Source organism: Dipodomys spectabilis, unplaced genomic scaffold, assembly GCF_019054845.1.
Source record: "Dipodomys spectabilis isolate Male_0828 unplaced genomic scaffold, ASM1905484v1 ptg000004l, whole genome shotgun sequence".
Taxonomy (NCBI): Eukaryota; Metazoa; Chordata; class Mammalia; order Rodentia; family Heteromyidae; genus Dipodomys; species Dipodomys spectabilis.
Genome location: NW_024870681.1, coordinates 12,017,162 through 12,040,482, shown reverse-complemented (window position 1 = coordinate 12,040,482; position 23,321 = coordinate 12,017,162). Strand labels below are relative to the sequence as shown.

The 23,321-nt window shown below is 42.4% G+C and overlaps 2 protein-coding genes and 1 non-coding gene across 4 annotated transcripts in view; 1 reads left to right on the top strand and 2 right to left on the bottom strand.

The window, feature by feature from the left end:
• Cfap52 (cilia and flagella associated protein 52) overlaps positions 1–1,198 on the bottom strand; it is a 38,126-nt gene extending 36,928 nt beyond the window's left edge. Inside the window, exon 1 of the mRNA XM_042694545.1 lies at positions 1,129–1,198. Within this exon, the coding sequence (XP_042550479.1) occupies positions 1,129–1,198 (70 nt within the window). The remainder of the gene's footprint in view (positions 1–1,128) is intronic.
• An 840-nt stretch (positions 1,199–2,038) lies between these two features.
• Positions 2,039–23,321, top strand: part of Stx8 (syntaxin 8) — a 252,024-nt gene continuing 230,741 nt past the window's right edge. The window contains exons 1-4 of one of the 2 annotated variants that reach the window (XM_042692741.1): positions 2,039–2,135; positions 6,298–6,397; positions 12,985–13,079; positions 20,395–20,505. In XM_042692741.1, the coding sequence (XP_042548675.1) occupies positions 2,119–2,135; positions 6,298–6,397; positions 12,985–13,079; positions 20,395–20,505 (323 nt within the window). In that variant the 5' untranslated portion in view covers positions 2,039–2,118. The remainder of the gene's footprint in view (positions 2,136–6,297; positions 6,398–12,984; positions 13,080–20,394; positions 20,506–23,321) is intronic. The other variant, XM_042692750.1, reaches the window with a different exon arrangement.
• Positions 7,454–7,560, bottom strand: LOC122120475. Its single transcript, XR_006149703.1, has one exon. It is a non-coding gene; the product is annotated as a U6 spliceosomal RNA (small nuclear RNA).

Sequence of the window (23,321 nt, the reverse complement as noted above, 5' to 3'; positions counted from 1 at the left end):
GAACTCTGGGCCTGGGATCTCACCTTTTTTTTTTTTTTTGGGGGGTCCAGTCCTGGGGCCTGAACTCTGGGCCTGGGCGCTGTCCCTCAGCTCTTCAGCTCAAGGCTAGCGCTCTATCACTTGAGCCACAGCACCACTTCCGGCTTTTTTTTTCTGCTTATGTGGTGCTGAGGAATCGAACCCAGGGCCTCATGCATGCAAGACAAGTGCTCTACCACTGAGCCACCTTCCTAGCCCCATCTCACCCTTTTTGCTCAAGGCTAGCACTCTACCACTTGAGCTGTGATTAATTGGAGATAGGAGTCTCACGGACTTTCTTACCCCCACTGGCTTCCATGATCCCCAGATCTCAACCTCCTGAGTAGCTAGGTGTGAGCCACCAGCTTAAGGATCTCTTCTTGTTTGGCTGGCAAGGCAGCATTTGATTTCCAGGGTTCTGTGCACCTCTGCACCCCTCCCTGCACAGAGAAGTTCTGAGCGAGACCCTCTACCTGAGCGTATTAGGTTCCATTTTTCCCAAACTGGGACCACAGAACTGGCTCTTAACCGGTGTTGTGTACTCAAACAGAAGGGTATTCAGACAGGCAGTAAATATCCATTGATCTCCATGTGTTCTCACTGTTGCTCAGTCTCTCCCTCTCCGCCCCCTCACACTTTATAGACAAACCATACCCAGTTTGACATTGTATTTTACACTTACGTTTAAGCATCCTTTCCTGTTGTTCCACTTAGATCTATCTCGTTTTTCTTTAGGATTATATAGTTCTTAATTGTACAAAAGACTAATAAAAATTTATGGAGGGAAATTTTGCCCAGGGTGGCCAACACAGACAGCATCTGGGGATTACCCAGGCTGAGGAACTCCAGGGCAGTGTGAGGCTCAGAGCTAAGGAGGGTTGTCTAAGGGAGAAGGGTCACAGCCACTCTTGCTCATTGGAACGGAAGACTCTACAAGACCCCAAGGCAGGGAGGCTTCTGCTGCCTCAGGGTTCGCCCCTGCTCAAGGCTCTGCCTCCGTCCCGCAGTGACTTTCAGGGACCATCCGGTTGTGTATCACTGGTCCCAGTAGGTACAACCGGTCCATGGGAGTCCTAAATCACCCCGCCCTTTGGGCACGTGAGGTCTCACCATTGAATCCGATCACAGCATCAAGTTCCAGCTCAGCGAAATCGGTCTCAGGGGAAGTTTGATTATCCATTTTGGTGAGACTCAAGTCTTTCTCTTTCAGGCAGCCAGGGCAGCGTCTCCGGGTCGTTATGGCAACTGGCGCTCGCGCATGCGTGCCAGGTTCTCGCCTGCCAAGGCAGGTGCTGTGTTTTTCTTTCTTTCTCTCGCTCTGTCTTTCCCTTTTTCTTTCTCTTTTCTCTTTCTTCTTTTCTCCTTTCCCTTCTCTGTTTCAAAGTGTGTGTGTCTCCTTGATTTCTATTATTCTATAAGCATGTTTGAGGGGTCGGACATTATATGCACAGAACATGTTTGCCTCTCCTCAGTGTAAATTCTGGCGTTTTAAACTATATAATTAAGCAACTAATGAGATTTTAAAAAATAAAACAAAGAGATTGCTTCTGTTGGGTAGACATCTGTATGAAATAGTATATACTGGAATTGATTGAAGACGAATAAAACAATTTAAAAAGTTTTTCTTAGCTTTATTGAGATATAACTTACATCTTGTTAAATTCATTTAAAGTTTCCGTAAGTTTATACTATGTGCAACTATCGCCACGGTCCAGCGTTGTTTTAGGAAGCAGAGTAAAATATAAGAAGCTGAAATAGAGAAGTTTTGAAGCGTGCCCAGCAAAGAGGTTTTGGAGCTTAGATCCTGTTCAACCATTTTGCTTTCCACGAGCCCAGCAAATTCGTGTCTTGGAAATGGATTGTTTCAACCTACTGTACTCTAGAGGAGAGCTCTTTTTGATTATTTTATGATTTGTCGGTTCCCCGGCCCTAATGCACAGGTCACGGTACACATACCAATGCCAGACTCACACATACCAATGCCGGACTCAGGCTTGCGCAGAGGCGCGAACGGCGGGGATTGAGCCCCGCGGGCCGCCGTAGTCAGCTGCTGCGAGCAGGAAGTGTCCGGGCAGCGGGCGGGCGGACGGAGGCTGCAGGATGGCCCCGGACCCCTGGTGAGCTGCGGGCGAGGGCGGCGGCGTGCTGAGGGCCGAACGCGGGAGGGTCTGACGGTCTAGGACGGGCAGCGGTAGAAGCGCTGAGCGTCTGGAGGCGTGGAGAGGGGCGGAGGGACCTTCTGGGGGCGGAGGACCCCGCCGCGTCCGGCCGCCCTGACTGGAAGCGGAGCGCCGCCGGGCGTGTGTGCCTCGGGGGTCGGGGCCGGGGGGCGTTTCCCCGACCCCCTCGACGTGTGGGGCCGGCGGGAACGGGCCGCTGGGGACTCCGGCCGAGCTCGAGGTGAACGGCTCAGGGTCCGTAGCCGGACGTCGATGCCGTGGGCCTGTGAGCACGCTTGGAGACCCCGGGAGGGGAGATGAGGGGACTTGGCCGCCAGCGGGTTTCACCCTGTCCCGCGTCGGGTCTGTCTCGCGAAGATCGCCGCCTCTGCGGGGAGCAAACAACAGCCGCTCCTGAGGGTACTTGGATTCAGGTTCCCGACCCTCCAAGGAACACACTGCCCGACCTAACAGACTTGACTCCCTTGTGTAATCGTCGAGAACCGTGTCCTCTCTCCAGAAAGTTCTCCTTGGAGTTTCTGCCTTAGGTGGTTGTGGTGGTGGTTGTTTTTCCTAATGCAGTTTATCATTGTTTAAAGTTGCAGACAACCCGGGTGTGAGGAAGAGTGGATCTTCAGAGCCAAGTGAAGAGTTACTCTGGGATCTAAGCAATCTGTAGCTCGAACTTCGTGCTCCTCCTTCCACCCCTGGTTTTGGCATTTGTGTACACTGTGATAGATGAGTCAATCTTTTGAGTATCAGCGGAGAAGAAAAATCAGGAGCATTTTTATTATTTGTAAATAACTGTGTATGTGTGCCCTAGGGTTTAAGCTCAGGGCCTAGGCACTGCCTCTGAGCTTTTTTTTTTTTTTTCTCAAGGCTAGTGCTCTGCCATTTGATCTATAGCTCCACTCCAGGATTACAGGTGTGAGCCACTGACACCTGGCTGGTATGATGATTTTTTTTTTTTGTCGGTCGTGGGGCCTGAACTCTGGGCCTGGGCACTGTCCCTCAGCTCTTCAGCTCAAGGCTTGCGCCCTACCACTTGAGCCACAGCACCGCTTCTGGCTTTTTTCTGCTTATCTAATGCTGAGGAATTGATCCTAGGGCCTCGTGCATGTGAGGCAAGCACTTTACCACTGAGCCAACTTCCCAGCCCTATGATGATTTTTTTTTTTTAAGGCCTTTGATAGTTTGTTTCGTTGCTATCCACTTCCTGGAAGCTAACTCCCTCAATTTACCCATAAAGTAGAACATAAAGCTCTTTTCCACCGCTAACATTGAAAAAGCACCTTTTTCTGTTACTCTCAATTGTTGGACTAAGTGCTTTCTATGTGACAGTTAAAAAGCAACATAGTGGGTTAGGAAGGTGGAATTTTTACTGTCAAAATGGTTGCTTAAGCACTGCTATCTTACAAGAAGCTATTTTAGTTAAGCCACATTGTGTTAGAATAATTTTTCAAGGTGCTGAAGGTGTGGCTCAGGTGATAGAGCACCAGTTGAATACGAATTGTTTTTCTGACAAATTTTGGCCATGTGTCCCAGTTTTAGTTGATTGCTCATATAAACTCTTAACCCCTTTCAAGCCAGCCAATTACACAAGATTGTGAATCTAAGTTCTGACCATAGCCAACCATGCAAGAGTGTGAATCTAAGTTCTGGCCAATCAGAACAAAGAGCAGCAATTCATTAGGGATAAAACCTGGATGAAATGCCCACCAAGCTTTCTTGCTTACTTGGTTTCCTGTTAGTATCATGCCTTTTGAGTTGATACTTCCATGAGACATTGCCACAAAAAGGAATGTAGACTGAGACTTAAAGAGCATAAGAAACAGTTTCTTATAGCTTTGACTTTTTGCTGCTGAAAATGAGATTGATGATGCCTCCTTGCTTTGGATCCTAACATTTACAAATGGAGTGGAGCAGTTGCTGCTCTTTCAATGCAATTGGTAAGCCTACTGATTAATAGAAGTAGCAGCTGTGTACCCATCTGTGAACTTGGCTCTTGGATAAAGTTAGCTTTGTTTGGGGAGTACCTTTATTTGTTGATGTTATGATATTTCCAGAAAATAATGTGCTAAACCTCAATAGTTTTATATTCTGGTTGGACTTAAAAAATATGTTGGTAGCATTTTTTTCTTTTTTGTTTATTGGCTGTACTAGAGTTTGAACTCAAAACCTCATGTTAGGTATGTGCTCTATCACTTGAGCCACACTGCCAGTGGTCTGTTTAATTTTTTAAATCATAGGTGAAAGATCTATGAAGTAGAATACTAAAATGAGCCTTTTATACTCATCACCCAGTTTCTGTAATTATTGAAATTCTGCCCTTATTTTGCCTCTTGCCTTCCACCCCACTTTTCCAGGTACATTTTTCTTATGAGTAAATATTACACATATATTAACTGTGCATTCAATGTTTTTCTAGGAGAACAAAGCCCCAGCACATGTTCTGGAAACTTGTCTCTTTTCTAGTTCCTCTGTCTGTGCATGTGAGGCATCACCATTGTCTTAATCACTTGGGTCTAAAAATGAATCAATTGCTTTTTCTTTACCCCTTATTCCAAATTATTTCTTAATTTCTATTGTTTTTTGGAATATTACATCTCTGGCATTTCTTTTTTGCTATTTCTACTTTTTAGGCCAGGACTTTTAGTTTAATACCTCGCAGATGGTAAGTATTGGTGAGTGTGTGTGGAATTAAGTAGCCTGAGAAAAATCTGTTGGCTGTCTGCTTCTACTCTGTTGATTTCTCCCATTGCTATTTATATTTGTTTTTCCTAAAACCAGTACTTTAGACACTTGTATATTAGATACCTTGATAACATTGCCTGTAATCTCAAGGCAGTGATTCCCAAATTTTGTTATAGATTGCAGGTAGCATAAACCCTGACCAGGTTAAACCTCTTATTAATTTACTTTGTGTACTTGGGGCTGGCCAGAGAGTTGTGTGTGTGTATATGTGTATGTGTATGTGAGAATGACCTGGGGCTTGAACTTAGGGCTTGGGTGTTATCCCTGAGCTTTTCTGTTCAAGGCTAACACTCTACCACTTTAGTCACAGCTCCACTTCTGGCTTTTTTTGTATGTGTGTGGGGAAGCCTTTTTAGACCTGTTAGTTGAAGATAAGAAATCTTCCTACCCAGGCTGGCTTCAAACTATAATCCTCATATCACAGCCTTCTGAGTAGCTAGGATTACACTCACTGGTGCCCAGTGAGCCAGTTTTTTGTCTTTTGTTTTAGATCTAAAATGAGAAATGGATTGGGGCAAGACAGGAGTTTGTCCCAGCCGTGTGACCTTCAATATTTCACATGACCTCTTCAAGGTCTTTCTGTGTTGCAAGTGTCCTCTTCAGCAAACAACAAAAACCCCAACAAACAGATGGATCTCAAATTCTCCCATAAGTCTTAACTTCCTGAGACTGTTGTTACAGGCTTTGTGGAAAGAGTAACTTCTACTTACCTCTCCTGTATGAGCTGCCCTCTCCTACCAGGGTTTCTTGTTAGGACAGTGGGCCACACAGGTTGTTCTCCTTTCTTCTTGTTCTCCAGTATTTTCTGAGCCTTCTGCTGTAACCTGGTGCTCAGTCCAAGATTGGCCCCCTCTGGCCCACTTCCTCTAAGTTCTTTGGTCAATGTTAATTTTTGCCATCTCTTAACCCCAGAAATCCTTAACTTAGGCACAGACTTTGCAGAATCTTGTTTGTGCATATTTGGATAGTGCTTAATAAAGTTCTGGCCTCTGGGGATGGGGGGTGGTTCTGAGGGTTTTGCAAAGGAACAAGTGCTTTGTCAGGCATAGGTGGTTTAGAACCCAAGCTGTGGGGCAACCGATTTGGTTTCTTAGGCAAGTGCTGCCTAAGTGTGCCAGGTTTGCTTGTGTCTAAATAGAGTTGGTAGTGATGTCCAACTTAAGGCATTGTCATGTGGATTAAGTGACTTGTCAGAAATTATGTTTTCTGAATTGTGCCTGTCACACAGGAATGTGTAGTGTGATTATGCTTCTCTTTATTTTTCTCCCTGCCTTTTTGAACTTGTCACTAGAATTAAAAACTTGGGCCATTCAGAAATTCTTTTAAAGAATCTCAAACATTTTCTCTCTGCATGACTCTGGTGCAGGTTCTCCACATATGATGCCACTTGTCAAATCGCCCAAGAAATTGCTGAGAAAATTCAACAACGAAATCAGTATGAAAGAAGAGGTGAAAAGGTTCCCAAGGTAATAGTGCTTACAATGATTGATGACAACTTCAAGGTGGGGAAACCTGAGCAATGTACCAAAATCTTTGCCGTTTATTTTGAAACATTGCAGATATTTGATGTTGTTTTATCCCCTGTTGCTAAATTACAATGTCTCCCAAGGTAGGGGTATCCTTATTCACTAGATGTTTATAAAGCTACAGTCCAACAAGGCTTTCTGTGTGGGTGTGTGTTGGGGGGGAGAACCTGGGGGGATTAGGGGGCTTGAACTCAGGGCCTAGGTGCTGTCCTTTAGCTTTTTTTTCTCAACTAACCTGAGTTCAAGCCCCAGTACTGCCCCTCAAAAACCCAGAATTCCAAGGAGGATTTGAATTGATATATAGTATATTTACACATTTAAGTTGGGGGAAATGCGAACGCTTTCATAATGGCAAATTTCTTTTTATTGCTTCAGCCATATTTATTGCATAGTTAGGTGCCAGGAATCATGGTGTTTTTGTTTTTGTTTTTTTTTGGCCAGTACTGGGGCTTGAACTCAGATCCTGGGCACTGTCCCTTAGCTTCTTTTGCTCAAGGATAGCACTCTACTACTACTTGAGCCACAGCGCTACTTTTGGCTTTTTCTGTTTATTTGGTATTAAGGAATTGAACCCAGGACTTCATGCATGTTAAGCAAGCACTCTACCATTAAACCACATTCCCAACTCAGGCACCATGTTTTTATTTTTTTATTTTTTTTGTCGTGAGGCTTGAACTCTGGGCTTGGGTGCTGTCCCTCCGTTCTTCAGCTCAAGGTGAGAGCTCTACTGTTTGAGCCACAGTGCCACTTCCAGTTTTCTAGTGGTTTATTGGAGATAAGAGTCTCATGGACTTTCCTTCCTGGTCTGGCTTTGAACTGTGATCCTCAGATCTCAGCCTCCTGAGTAGCTAGAATTATAGGTGTGAGCCACCGGTACCCGGCTGGCACCATTTTTTTTTTTGTCGTCATGGGGCTTGAACTCTGGGCTTGGGCACTGTCCCTGCGCTCTTCAGCTCAAGGCAAGTGCCCTACCGCTTGAGCCATAGCGCCACTTCCAAAAATATGGAACGCTTCACGAATTTGCGTGTCATCCTTGCGCAGGGGCCATGCTAATCTTCTCTGTATCGTTCCAATTTTAGTATATGCGTTGCCGAAGCAAACACTGGCACCATGTTTTTTAAAAAAGTTTTATTAATAAACTTTAGCTGGATTCCAGTGGCTCTTGCCTATAATCCTAACTACTCGCGAGGCTGAGATCTGACTGTTAAAGTTTGAAGTCATCTTTGACAGGAAAGTCCAAGAGACTCTTATCTCCATTTAACAAAATACCAGAAGTGGAGGTGTGGCTCGAATGGTAGAACAGTAGCCTTGAGCTAAAAAAAGCTAAGGCCTGAGTTAAAGCCTTATTACTGTCATGCATACAACAATCTTAAAAATAATTTTAAAAATTCCTTTGAGGGCAGGGCATGTGATGCTGTATTCTCAACTGTGCAGGAGATATAGGTATGAGTATAGTCTATAGCCTGCCTGGACAAAAGTGCAACACTCTGTCAAAAAAATAACCTGCGAAACAGGCTGGAGGTATGGCTCAAGTGGTGGAGCACTTGCTGAGGCACTAAGTTCAAAACCCCAGTCCCACACACACAAAAAATTCAAACTCTTAAGGGATGTTCTTGATATCTTTTTGTTTTGTGATTGGTCACTGTACTAAATTCTTTTTTTTTTTTTTTTGGTCCAGTCGTGGGTCTGAACTCTGGGCCTGGATGCTGTCCCTCAGCTCTTCAGCTCAAGGCTAGCGCTCTACCACTTGAGCCACAGCGCCACTTCTGGCTTTTTTCTTTTTGCTTATGTGGTGCTGAGGAATTGAACACAGGGCCTCAAGCATGCAAGGCAAGCGCTCTACCACTGAGCCACCTTCCCAGCCCCTGTACTAAATTCTTTTACTCAAGTATTTTTTAAAATTAGATACACAAGAAAACAGTCTTCACAACCATTTTCATTTAGAACTTGATTGGAATTGAAGCAAAATTGTGGCAGATTGCCTAACTTGTAGAAATGGGATAAGCAGTGAAAAAAGATTCAAGAAAAGTATCCTCTAAAATTGAGTAAGGAAGATAAAAGTTTGGAGTGCAAGTTCTTTTTTTTTTTTTGGGTCCAGTCATGGGGCCTGAACTCTGGGCCTGGGCACTGTCCCTCAGCTCTCCAGCTCAAGGCTAGCGCTCTACCACTTGAGCCACAGTGCCACTTCCGGCTTTTCTCTTTTTGCTTATGTGGTGCGGAGGAATGGAGCCCAGGGCCTCATGCATGCAAGGCAAGCGCTCTGCCGCTGAGCCACTTTCCCAGCCCTGGAGCTCAAGTTCTGCTACCCAATTTTAACTTTTCTATTGTAATCTATAACCCAGAAGTGAATAAAAACCAGGAACCTTTTGTAATACAGATGACTAAGATTCTAGTTTCAGGATTTTGATCAGTAGGTATGGATGAGATTCAGAAACCTAATTTTTTTTTTTTTGCTGGTACTAGGGCTTGAACTCAGGGACTGGGTACTGTCCATACCTTCACTTTTTTTTTTTTGAACTTTGTTATTTTATGTATGGAGGGATTACAATTAACATGAGTCAGGTAACGAACACATGTGTCTTTTCTTCCCTCACTCTCTCCCTGTCCCTTCTTCCTGTCTCCATCCAGCAGTTGTATAGTTTACTTTTATCAGTGCCAAGTAAGCTCCACTGCTGCACTTTTTCACTGTTTTTCCCTTGAGTTCTGTACCCTTGAGTTCAAGTATTCTTCCAGCTGATTTTAATAACTTTCCCAAGTAAATTATTTTCAATCTGCAAATAATGGTTCTTCCCTTTCTAGTCCTTACATATTTCTATAATTTGTCTTATTCTGTTGGCTAGAAGGTCTTCTCCGTAGTTAAATGATATTTTACTTTAGGCAGTACTCTATTCTTAGTTTTCCTTTTTTTGTTGATCGTGAGGATTGAACTCTGGGCCTGGGCATTGTCCCTTAGCAATTAAGCTCAAGGCTCTACCATTTGAGCCACAGTGCCACTTCCTCTTAGTTTTTGTTTTTTTATTTTATTTTTAATTTTCTCTTTACTATATTAATCATGTTTATTTTTAATCAACATGATGGGATATATTTTTAGGCTTTCTTATTATTTTTTTTTTACTAAAAATAAGTGCTATTTGCTGATTAGAGACTGTCCTTTTTATGTAATAACTACATTTGTTTTGCTAAGGTTTTAGACATTTTAAACATTTAATTATTTAAAAAAATGTTTTACATTTTTGTTCCTTAAGTGGGATTGATGTGGGGATCCCTTCTATTTTTTGGTTATCTTGGCTAGTATGAACAGGGTTATATTATCTTAAAACATGAGTGAGGTTTTTTATCTGCACTCCAGAAGCTTCTAATTGTGATAATGGAATTTTTTTATTATTATAGGGGAATTTTCTCTTCCTTCCTTCCTTCCTTCCTTCCTTCCTTCCTTCCTTCCTTCCTTCCTTCCTTCCTTCCTTCCTTCCTTCCTTCCTTCCTTATCTGTCTGTCTGTCTATCTATCTATCTATCTATCTGTCAATCTGTCATAGGGTTTGAGCTCAAGGCCTGGGTGCTGTCTCTGAGCTCTTTGCTCAAGGCTAGCACTCTTATTACACAGTGTCACTTTTGAGTGGTTTATTGGAGATAAGAATCTTATGGACTTTCCTGCCTGGGCTGGTTTTGAACTGTAATCCTTAGATCTCAGCCTCCTAAATAGCTAGGATTACAGGCATAAGACACTGGCACCTGGCTGGTAATTTTCTTATATTAAGAAATAAAATATTGCTGGGTACTGGGTGACTCACGCCTGTAATCCTAGTTACTCAGTAGGCTGAGATCTGAGGATCACAGTTCAAAACCAGCCCAGGCAGGAAGTCTGTGAGACTCTTACCCCAGTTAACTATGAGAAAACCGGAAGTGGTGTTATGACTCAAGTGGTAGAATGTTCACTTTGAGCTGAAGAGCTGAGAAACAGCACCCAGGCCCAGAGTTCAAGCCCCACAACAGACCAAAAAAAAAAAAGAAAGAAAGAAAAATATTAATAGCATTAACTAAAAACAATCCTTTTCATTTGTTTACTTTTTGGATTTTTTTCTTTCTCATCAGGTGACATTTCATTTAATGATTGAATTTGATTTTTTTGTAGTTCTTGACTCAAGGCCTTTGCACTATGTGAGGCAGGTGCTTTACCACTTCAACCACACCATTAGCCCTTTTGTCCTTTTGGTTTCTTTATTTTTCTTCTTTTTTTTTGTTCCATCATGGGACTTGAACTCTGGCTCTGAGTGCTGTCCCTTAGCTCTTCAGCTCAAGGCTAGTGCTCTACCACTTGAGCCACAGTGCCACTTCCGGTTTTCTGGTGGTTTATTGGAGATAAGAGTCTCATGAACTTTCCTGCCTGGGCTGGCTTTGAACCGTGATCCTTAGCTCTCAGCCTCCTGAGTAGCTAGTATTATAGGTGTGAGCCACCAGTGCCTGGCTGTGGCTGCTGCTCGCGCCTTGCTTCCTTCCTTCCTTCCTTCCTTCCTTCCTTCCTTCCTTCCTTCCTTCCTTCCCTCCCTCCCTCCCTCCCTCCCTCCCTCCCTCCCTTCCTTCCTTCCTTCCTTCCTTCCTTCCTTCTTTCCTTCTTCCTCCTCCTTCCTTCCTTCTTCTTCTGCTTCTGCTTCTTGTTCTTTTTGTTCTAGTCCTGGGGCTTGAACTTGAGGCCTGGACACTGTTCCTGAGCTGGTACTCTGCTCCTTGAGCCACAGCACCCCTGTGGCTTTTTGGTGGTTAATTGGAGATAAGAATCTCATGCACTTCCCTGCCTCAGGCTGGTTTCAAACTGTGATCCTCAGATCTCAGCCTCTTGAGTAGGTAGGATTACAGGTGTGAGATACCAGTGCCAGGCTACTTTCATTATTTTTTTTTAATACATTTTTGATAGTGCTCAGGTTGGACCTCGATCCACCCCATGTAGTGGAGTAACGAGCATGTACCATCATACCCAGCTTTTACTGGTAGGGTCTTGAGAACTTTTTGCCCAGGCTGGCCTCAGACTGTGCCACCCTCCTGATCTCTGCCTCCCTAGAAACAATGATTATAAGTGACAATGATTATAAGTGTGAGTTACCATTCCCAGGTTTGATCTTTTTTTTTTTCTTTGCTAACAAATTGATATTGAAGTCATTAGTCTTATATAGGCTGTTCATAGGTCTGATATATATGTAGGTTGTAGTTTTTTTTTTTTTTTAAATTTATGAGCTTTCACTAGATTGCATAGGCCTACCTCTTAATTCCTGAGATCAGGTGATCTTCCTGCTTCAGCATCCCAGGTAGACTAGCTGTAAAAGCTGCAGCCCCTGGCTTGTTGTGCTTTTATGTTCACTTAGTTTGCTGTTTACCTGCTTTCCTTGATGATTTTCCCATAAACTCTGTGGGTGATTCTCCATTGGCTTCTAAAAATACTAGAACACAGTCTTTTTCTGGCTACTGACATCTTAGACAGGTGCTTAATATGTGTGATCTCCTACAGGAGAGGCACCTGCTTCCACCTACATTACATAATAGTTCCTGTTAACATGTCATCACATGGATTGTTCTACCTTTTTACTAGATCTCTGATTTCTTCCTTGTTGGAATGTTTTCATATATGTATGTTATATATATATATGTATGTATGTATGTATTTAAATTTTTTGAACCGATACTGGGGCTTGAAATCAGGGCCTGGGCATTATCCTGGCACTCTACCACTTGAGCCACATTTTCACTTCTGGTGTTTTGGTGGTTAATTGGAGATGAGTCTCACAGACTTTTCTGCCTGGGATGGCTTTGAACAGCAATCCTCAGATCTCAGCCTCCTGAGTGATTGGAATTATAGGTGTGAATTACCAGTGTCCAGCAAAATGTTTTCATTTGGGGAAGTTCTATTCTTCCTATTTCCATATTCTAGAGAGGCTCTCTCCCCACTCTCTTCCATGCTTTAATTCAGCACTTCAGAGTCACAAATGAAAATTGAGAATGATTGGAAAAAATTCATCCAGTCCCAGAAAGAGTTATGTGTGGTTACCATTCCTCTTGGATAAAAAGAATGCATTGCTCTAAAATGTTCAAATGGGTTATAAATATAGCAGTGTGTTCGGAGACCGGGCAAGATGGTAATGGGACTCGACACCCTGTCATTTGAAGCATGGTCGAGGGAACAGTGAGGGGTGCTGCCGTTTAATAAAATGGGAACACAGTTCCCTGTGTGGCTCCAGGGTACATAAATAGCATCAGTGAGTAGAAGCACAGGGCAGAGAATTGAACCAGGCATAAAGGCAAACCAACAGTCTGCAGTTAGTGTCCCTATTCAGGTATAGACCAACTGCTGGTACAAGTGTGTGGTGGTGATTGGGTCAGGAGGTGCTGAGCCTAGTCTGTATTGGTCGTGGGAAGGCTTAGTGCTCTTCCAGCCCTTCCTTGATCGTGCCATAGTCTGTAAGGCCTCTTCAGTGGTTTAATGTGGTAGAAGCTCCACATCTGGGCTCCAATACTTAGGATGTGTTTTTCTTTTTGCAGCTTACAGTGACAATCAGAACTTTGTTGCAGAATCTGAAGGAAAAGATCGCCCTTTTGAAGGACTTATTGCTAAGAGCTGTGTCAACACATCAGATGTATCCATGTAAACATTTCCACCTCTTTTCTGGAGTGGGAGGAAAAACAATCTTATTTTAAGAAAGGAAGGAATCTGGGCCACCCAGGTTTTTCCACAGCTTGAGGAAGTCCTGTCCTCCACACCCGGGCCTATAATCTTGATCTGTCTTTTGAGTGTCTGTTACATGTTTTACAGTGAATGTGCCTACCAGGCAAGGCCTCTGTTGAGAATTAACTTGTGAGTGTGACCTTTTTAGGGCAGGAAGCTAGGGCTTTCAGGATTGTAGTTACCAGTACACACTGCTCTGTCTGTCCACAGCCTTGAGGATTATTAGTCACTGCTCTGGCCTCAAAGCTGCCATCACAGTCTTGACTCAGGTCTGCTTCTGCATCTGGACCTTCCCTCCCCCCCTCACCGCCCCCCCTCGCCCAAATCCTTAATGTTATCAACCCACTGCTTTCCAAAAAGGTCAGAACCAGTAGAAACTAGCTCTGCTATGATTACTGAAATATGACTTGATTGCCCTATTACCCCAGCTCAAATACTGCCCTTGGTTTGGGAGTTTGAGGGATAGAGAGTGGGCAGGACTTCCTTAAAGCACGTTGAGCCATTGTTTAATCTCTTGACAGTTGACAAGTATTAAAATGTTTTGTTTTTAGATATTTCTAATCTGATCAATGTGACCTATAACTGCATCCTTTAAAGTCAGTTTATATTGGTTTGAAAGCCAATCTTAGTCTTTATGTTTATTTTTCAAAGTTGTCAGTAGTTCATGCCAAACACTCATTGAGTAGCAGAGGAAGTGGTTCTGTATGACTCAGCTTTATATATGGGAATATGGAGTAATGTAGGAATAGTCTTTTAGGTAGAGCAACTGAAGGTGTTTTTTTTTTAAAAAAATATTTTCTCCCATGTGCAACTCTTCTATATCCTTCTATATCCTAGCTTAGATTAGTTGTATTATTTTTCATTTAGTCCATTCAGGTCTCTAATAAAAAGTTTAATTTTAGTAAATAACTGGGGTCTATGTTTCAGCACAATTGGAATACCTAATAATAGTTTGTAACTGTATTCTCCCTCTCATATGTAGAGTATCGGTTATGTCTCATTAACTTATTATGTAATGAGCTTTTACATAGCTTCATACATAGACCATAGATGGTGTCTGATTGATGAGGCCATTTCCTGTACTTTCAGTACCAAGGCTGGGAAGTGTGCCCAAGGGAAGGTGACAAGGTGTGTGCTCATGTTAGTTATGTAAAGCACCTACATTACAAAGCAACCAAGTATTGTTTCATGGCATAATGTTCTGGTATAATTACTGTATTTGTTAACTTCCATTAAAGCAATTTTATTTTATTTTACTTATTTATATGCTAAATCTAATAAGAGAAAATTTTAAATTTGGAACTGTTGGCTGGAGGTATGGCTTAGTGATAGAATACTTGCTTTGCAAATGTGACATCTGGAGTTCAAACTTCAGTATCACCAAAACTTTTTTCCTACTAATTCTGCTAGTTATTAATGAGCTCATTAGGCATGCCACAGTAACAATTGACTGTGTTCTCCTAAGTTCTTAGAATCTAATTATTTGCTGAAATCTAGACTTGGTTTGCAGTGATCTCAATTACCTCCCACTAAGCATTCAAAACACTGAACAAAGCTAAATAACACATTAAAAATATATTTAGGGACCTAAATGTGGATCATCCATAATTTCCTAGAAAAATCAAGAGCTTTAACTAGAATAAAACAGTTTCTTTTTTAAAAAATTAAAAAATCCTGTTTTCAAATTATTCAGAATCTACTGTAACAGCCTCCAGTATTGCAGAGGTGTTATTCAGACAACCTACCACATGGGGGTGCTCCTAGACTTCTGTTTTTTAGGGAGGCCATTTTTCTTTCCATGGAATGAAAAAAGGGAGATCACTTCTATATTGTGACAACCATGTGTTGTTGTCTAAGCCCAAGGCCTTAGGCATGCGAAGCATGCACTCTACCCCTCATCTGCACCCTTTCTATCTCCAGCTGAGACAGCTTTTTTTGTAATTCTTCTCCATCTTCTTCTGACTTCCTGCTGCTTCCCAAACACGTTAAATAACTGTCAGCCTTCTTACAGTTTTAAGCTACATCAGATAGTAACTTGTCACTTTTAGTCACCTTGTTTTACTGGTTTTCTTTAGTGATTGTTTCTTTCTACATAAAAGGTAATAAAGCTGGTCAAACTTTATACTTCAAGTAAGCTAGTGATGCAGTTATAGAATCCAACATTCCAGCACAGAAGTTTCCACACCACAGAAAGCAATATTTGAAAGCTTTATTAACTTACCCAGGACTCCACAGCTAGGAAGTGGAAGATCCAAATTCAAATCCAAGCCTTTCTGGCTCCATGTCTATTTAAACTGAATTGTATTTCAGTAAAAATAATAGTTACCTGACACCTGACATTGTTTTTGAGTAGCATTCTCTATTAATTGGCATGTTGCTATAGTGCCAAGACAAAGCCTGTTCATAATGTAAATCCTTAGGAGCCTTCTTAATTATCAGAAAGATTAAAGAGTATTCACTATGGTCTACTAGGCATATTTTATGATGTAATGCTTAGAAAACATTTCAGCCATTGTCAGTAGAGTGTCTTTTTAATCCTTTTCTTGGGGAGTAATGTTGGGTGACTTTTTTTTAATTTTTGGGTTGGTTATGAGTCCTGAACTCTGGGCCCTGAGCACTGTCCCTCAGCTCAAGGCTGGCACTCTACCACTTCAGCCACAGTGCCGTTTTTGGCTTTTTCTGCTTATGCGGTTCTGAGGCATCAAACCCAGGGCCTCATGCATGCAAGGCGTGCACTACTACTGAGCCACCTTTCCAGCCCATTGGGTGACTTTTTAAAGTGACTTATTTCAATACCACATTTCCTTAGTGTGCTGGGAGTTGAGAATTTATGGTACCTTGCTTAATAAATTTATGCCTTTCTGCATTTATGGAGTTTTCTGAGGGATAGTAGGATTTGCCAGAAAGATAAGTCCTATGAAGAAGAACCTAAATGATTAAATTCATGGAATTCAGCAGGAGATATTTATGCTCTTTCCTGAACAAGTAGTTTTCTCTGGCAAGAGTGAACGTGAAACTAAAATGAAAGTTCTGTGCTTTTGAATCCATGAGTTTGCAATTAATAAGCCAGAGTCCTAAAGCCACAAAGTTTGAAATTGCTGGAAAATGTTGGCTTAGTTTCACAGAGTTTCTTTGACACAGAAATTATAATTGCCTCACCAGCTGAAAGAAGATGTGTCTATTGGAGGCTGCATGTGAAATTTCAGGTAGTACTAAAAATATTCCTAGAATTGGCTTCATACAGAGCTTGTCTTTTTGTTAGCTTTTCTAAGGCAGTTCCTTTACCTTTTTTGAAAGTATAAAAATAATTTCTTTACAAAGGTATTCAATATCAAAAGGTATTTTTGGTGCCTTGGTAGAAGGCCTGGGGGGTGGGGGGAACTTGAGTAGGTATGCTGGTGCATGCCTCTAAATCCCAGCTATTCAGAAGGCAAATTGGGAAGATGACAGAGGCTACCTGAGGTAAAAGGTTAGATTCCACCCTCCCCCAACCTAGTTCCCCAACAGCTTATCAGAAAGACTGTGGTCTAGTCTGATCCATGTAAAAATGTGAGTCCTACAAACTAAAAAAGGCTGAGTCGTGTCTCAAATGACAAGTACAAAATTACAGAGCTCTGAGTTCAAGGCCCAGGACTGCCAAAAAGAAAAAAAAAGAAAAGTTAACTTTTCCTCAACACACTATTTTGGGAGGAAATTTTAGGAAGATAACTAGTGATAATCACAATTAATGTGAATGACTAGTTGTAGAGAGGCTGAGTAGATTCTAGAAATCTCTCTGGTAGCTTCAGTGAAGGTAACATGATTCTCCCACACTGTGCCTTACCATGAAAGTTGTCACCAGTGTCCAGGAACATTACAGAAATAAAGGGAAGGCAGTATTTATGTCTTTAGAGATTTCCTGATTTACAGTCTAGCACATAGGTCTTTTCCAGGCTTTGGTATACATTTTTTTTTAATCCATCATAAAAAGTAGGTAGTTTTGTTCTTTGGGGTTTTTTGTTTGTTGGTTTGTTTTGCAGGGAGGAAGGCAGTATGAGACTTGAGCTTGACCTTCTAGCTAGGCAGGCAATCTACCACTTAAGCCACGGCTTCACTTCCATCTTGTTGCTATTTAATTGTCACTTCCATCTTGTTGCTATTTAATTGGAGATAAGAGTCTTACTGTAATCGAACCAAGATCCCTAGATCTCAGCCTCTGAGTAGAGTTATAAGCATGAGCCACCATCACCTGGCTGTTCTTTTTTTTTTTTTTTTTTTTGGGTCTGGTCGTGGGGCCTGAACTCTGGGCCTGGGCACTGTCCCTCAGCTCTTCAGCTCAAGGCTAGCACTCTACCACTTGAACCACAGCGCCACTTCCAGCTTTTTTCTTTTTGCTTATGTGGTGCTGAGGAATCGAACCCAGGGCCTCAGGCATGCAAGGCAAGCGCTCTACCACTGAGCCACCTTCCCAGCCTATGGCTGTTCTTTATTGTATCACTATTGTAGGAATTGCTATCACCATTGAGAACTCATTGTAGTCCTCCCATGAAGGAACTTAAAATCAAGTAAGGTGTTTCTATTAAGCATACAAGTAATGGGATTAAGAAGGTATTTGTAAGCCAGACACCCGAGGCTCATGCCTGTAATCCAAACTATTCAAGCTGAGATCTGAGGATCTCAATTCAAAGCTAGCCTGGGCAGAAAAGTCGGTGAGACTTTTATCTCCAGTTAACTACCAGAAAACCAGAGATGGTGCTGTGGCTCAAGTGGTAGAGTGTTAACCTTGAGTGAAAGAGCTCAGGGGCAAGCACTGAGTTCAAGCCCCATGACAGGCAAAAACAAAAGGTACTTACAAAATGTGATGGGCACTTGGAGGAAGATGTGGACTTTGCCTAGTACATAGTAGACATTTAATGGAGTTTGCTGATACTGGAAGCTCTGTGCTGTAGTATGGACAGGCCTTCTCCAGAACAGTTCATTCACAAAATAAGACAATCTCAATTCTTAACCTTACTAAGGATGGAACTCAGAGCTGAGATGGATCTGCATTTGCCGTTTTTCAAAGAATCTAAAAGTTATTTCTGACTCCACTCTTTCTGCATTTTTGTTGGCACAAAGAATCCCAGTAGTTTAAAGTGCTGACAAGGTTACAGTGGAAAAGGTGGATCCAATCAGCCCAGTATTAGGATTGGGAAATAGGAAATCAGGATCTCGTGTCATATACTACTTGACATTTCCATGAATTGGCTAGGATTACATGTTAAGGTAGCTTACCCAAATGACAACATACTATACCAGTTACAAATTTTCCTTATTTGTCTATTCTCTGGCCTTTGATTATTTGCTTGGTGTGGGGGAGGAGATGCCTAGCACCAGCCATTTACCTTACTACCACCAGGTACATCTTGTCCACATTCTACTCTGCCCAGCTATCACAGATGCACAAATCCACGCAGTGGTGGACATCATTATCTGGATGCTACAAAGTATTTCACTGCATAGACACACTAGTTCCTTATTGATGACATTTGGGATGTTTCCAGAGTCTGGCCATTGTCAGCATTGCTATGGCAAACATCTTTGCTTCAAAGGCCTATATGGATGTGAGTGTGGCTGCAGGAGAGATACCTGGTGAAGCAATATGCTTGTTAGAGCTCTTAGCTACATCAAGGGTAGCTTGGCAGCTTGGTACACCTGTCTGCATCTTCAGCATTTATGTGGGAGAGGGCTGGCATTCACCTCAAGTGCCTTCTCCCATTTGTAATGGGATAGGTGAATGTGGTGTGACTACTTGTCTTTTCATTGATTAAAACACTCTGTGCTCTGTTAGATCCTTTGCCTTCTTTTTATTTGCCATTCTTAATTTGCTAAATCAACCCTCTTGTGGCTACCTTGCTGTTGTAAGTAGGACTAGGTACTTGTGGCCATGGCTACTTGGAATCACCAGCCTTTCAGAGCTAAGAAAAGTTCATTTGATTAAGAAAAAAAACTAGATGGAATTTGAGTTGAATGGCTTATTTTTGTGCTTTTTGGGTCTGGTTTAAATATCCTTTCAAAAGAGTTCCTAGCTTTCTCTACTCTTTACCTTATATCAGGTTTTCTTTAACATTTCCTTGACTTTATCCTTTTAAATGCATATACCCCATATTCAGTCTAGAAGAACTTGTATAGTTTGCTTCAAGAAAGCATGTCTATAAAACTGGGTTTCAGGTTGAGAGGGTGAGGTGGTGCTCAGTGTGGGAGCACACGGCCTTGAGCTCAGTCTCCTGCACCGAAAGACAACCATGAACCTTTGAATTAAGTTCTAATTTATATGTTGTTAACCATTTATGAGTTGTTTTGGAAAAGGTGTAGCACGTGATTTGATGTCACATATAAAGAAACAGCCCCCAAGTGGTGAAGGGAGTGGTAAAGAAAGTGGGACTCCTAGTCTAGCACACTTATTAGATTATTACATTAAATGATCACTGCTTGACCATTTTCCTTAAAGCTAATGAACCAGCTGGGCGCTGGTGGCTCACACCTATAATACTAGCTACTCAGGAGGCTGAGATCTGAGGATCATGATTCAAAGCCAGCCCAGGCAGGAAAGTCCACGAGACTTTTTATCTCCAATAAACCACTCAGAAAACCGGAAGTGGTGCTGTGGCTCTAGTGGTAGAGCACTCGCCTTGAGCTGAAGAGCCGAGGACAGTGCCTAGGCCCAGAGTTCAAGCCCCACGACTGGAAAAAAAAAAACACCAAAAGCCAATGATAACTATTTTTACAGAAGATGTTGCATAAAGTAGCACTTTTGCAAATTATATTCATATCTGTAAATGGGTATTCACAGGAAGAAAACAGACAATTTAGAAAGCCTCATGCATGCCAGGCAAGCCAAGTCCTGGGCCCTATCTTAGGGTAGTTGTGGGTAAGGAAGTAACTCTTGAATACTAACTCCTGTAACTCAAGGAACCCCTGGTCCAGACTGCCCCATTAACTGGGAAGAAAATAATCCCTACTGTATTTCTCAGTGTAGTAACTTATGATCTATATCATTGATTATACCTGCCTTTGCAATGGCAGGTCATTTATCTGGAATATCAAGTTGAAGGTCAGGGCAGAAAAAGCTAGAGTATAGTTCTGTTCCAGATAGTGGTGACTAGAGAATCTATAAGAGCTGCAAGTGGCTAATGAGTAAACTTAATCATACACTAGGTAAAATGAGGTAATTCATACGCTATTAGACCTTAACTAAATGTTTGCAGCACACAGCTGGAAGGGGATCGAAGACAGAACCTCCTGGATGACCTTGTAACTCGAGAGAGACTACTTCTGGCTTCCTTTAAGAATGAGGGTGCAGAGCCAGATCTAATCAGGTATGATGTTTCCATTTACAGACATTGCTTGGTGGGTAAAGGTTTATGGGAAGTTAGTACAGCTGTTTCCTGAGAACAGCTCTTTATAAAAATCCCTACTATTTCTTCACAGTGTTTCATGATAGTCTCTGGTGTGCCATCTTGGGTGTGGCATACTTAGGTAAAACACCAGATCAGAAAATTTCTTTTCCATTTTGTTTTTGTTGAGATTTCTTTTCTTTTTTTTGGCTGGTTGTGGAGCTTGAACTCTGGGCCTGGACGCTGTCCCCCAGCTCTTCAGCTCAGGGCTAGCACCCTACCACTTGAGCCACAGACCACTTCCGGCTTTTTCTACTTATGTGGTGCTGGGGAATCGAACCCAGGGTCTCATGCATGCAAGGCAAGCATTCTACCACTGAGCCACCTTCCTAGCCCTTTGGGTGAGATTTAGCTGCCTTATAAAATCATTATGTGTGCAAAAAAAAAAATTAAATTAAATAAAAAAAAAGAAATGTACTCATTATCTTGCCCATGTAATTGTAACTACTCTGTACAGTATTTTCACAATTAAAAAAAAACTCAAACCAACAGTAAAACTACCTCAAAAAAAATCATTATGTGTGTAGGAAGATGGGTTTTGCTTTTTAGGTGGTACATTAAAAATGTGGTAAGACACAGAAATGGAGGGACAAAGGATGAACAAAGGCAGCAGTAATACTCACTAGACATTATGTTGAAAATGAAATATACAACTTAGGGGTGGAAATGGGAGGGAAAAACTGGTAGAGAGTGAGGGAAAGGGTGATAATGTCCAAATGGAAATGTACTCATTACCTGACATATGTAACTGTAACCTCTATGTACATCTCCTTTATAATAACAATAAAAAATGTGCTAAGAATGTGAGCCTGGGGTCACAGAGGCAGAGAAATCTGCACTTGGATCCTGCCTGTGTTTTGTTAGTGATTTGCACTCCACAGAGCTTACAGCTGCTCTGAACCCAGCCCTGTATGAAAACCTAAACACCTAAAGAGGTTTGACTTTCCAGGGTTGAGGTTAGTGAACCATAAGCTATACCATCTTTAAAATCTAGAGAGCCAGGGGCCAGTGGTTCATGCCTGTAATCGTAGCTACTCAGGAGACTGCAATCTGAGGATCATGGTTTGAAGCCAGCCTTGGGAAGGAAAGTTTGTGAGACTCTTAATCCCCAGTTAACCTCCTAAAAGCTGGAAGTGGAGCTGTGGTTCAAATGGTAGAGTGATAACCTTGAGCAAAATGCTCAAGGACAGTGCTTAGGCCCTGAATTCAAAGCCCAGGACTGGTGCATGCTCTCTCTCTGTTTCTCTGTCTGTCTCTGTGTCTCTGTCTCTCTCTCTGTGTCTCTCTCTGTCTCTGTCGCTGTTTCTCTCCATTGCACGCACACACGTGCACACACACAAATTGGCTTCTAGAACTTTCTTCATTGTGAGGACCATGGACCAGGACATGGGTTTAGGAGGGAAAACAGCCTCTGTCCCCCTCTCCACTAGGGATGGTGCATGCATGGTGGAGAAGCAGCTTGTTTCTACTCAGTTCCCAGGTAGGAATAATGTGGCCCTACAAGGATGGTGGTGGGTTTTAAGCCAGCCATTCACTATCAGACTCCATCTCAGATTGTTCTGTCTGGATGAGGATGGGCTAGAGTGGGGGTCCTAGATGGTTCTCACAAATAACCAGCATTCCAGACTACTGTCTAAGGACCAGCTAAAGAGAACAATTTCTTTTCTATGGGTTCCAGTCTTCCCAGAAGGGGACAGGGTTTTCAAAAAGAAATTACAGTCAGTCATTGGTGGCTCACACCTGCAATTCTAGCTATTCAGGAGGCTGAGATTAAAGCCAGCCTAGGCAGGAAAGTTTGTGAGATTTTTTTTTTTTTAATCTCCAATTAAACACAAAAAAGTGGAAGTGGAGCTATGGCCAAAGTGGCAGAGTACTAATCTTGAGTACAAATCTCAGGGACAGCACCCAGGCCTTGAGTTCAAGCCCCAGGACTGGCATATACACACAAAATGACACTATACAAGAAGCTGTGAAATAAGTTTTTAAGTCATCTTCTCACAGAAATGAGATCTGAGGCATATGAGAGAGGAATTTTGCATGGGTGGACACATTTATTATGGCTCCTCGTCACTCTGCCAGTGTTGAGTTCCATGGATACAGGGCTGAAGTAAGTGTATAACTGTTGGTAAAATAGAGCACCCAGGATTCTGGAAGGTGCTTCAAATCTTGGGTGGCAGCTGTTTGCTGTCTTTTTTTCTGTAAGCCAGGCACTATGCTAAGGTTTTCCTGTGCATTTCCTCAGGAGCTCTTTTACAGAAGAGAAACTGAGGCACAGAGGAATCAGTTCTAAAGCTAATCAATCTCATCCAAATTTGGATTTAACCATCAAAGCATAGAAAGAGCTGTATCAGGCATGGCACAGTTAGCCTCTTAGTCCCCCAGTCATCTGGGCTTTAGTTCAACATCCTTGTCCTGAAACTGGCCTGTATGTTCTGCTGTTTTTTTTTGTGTGTGTTGTTGTTGTTTTTGTTTTATTGGTGGGCCATGGGGCTTGAACTCTGGGCCTGGGAGCTGTCCTTGCACTCTTTAGCTCAAGGCGAGTGCTCTACCACTTGAGCCACAGCACCACTTCCAGTTTTCTGGTGGTTAATTGGAGATGAGTTTCATGGACTTTCCTGCCAAGGCTGGCTTTAAACTGCTATCCTCAGATCTCAGCCTCCTGACTAGCTATGATTACAGGCATGAGCTATTGGCGCTAAGCTTCTGTCCAGTTTTCATTGTTGTTCAGACCCAACAAG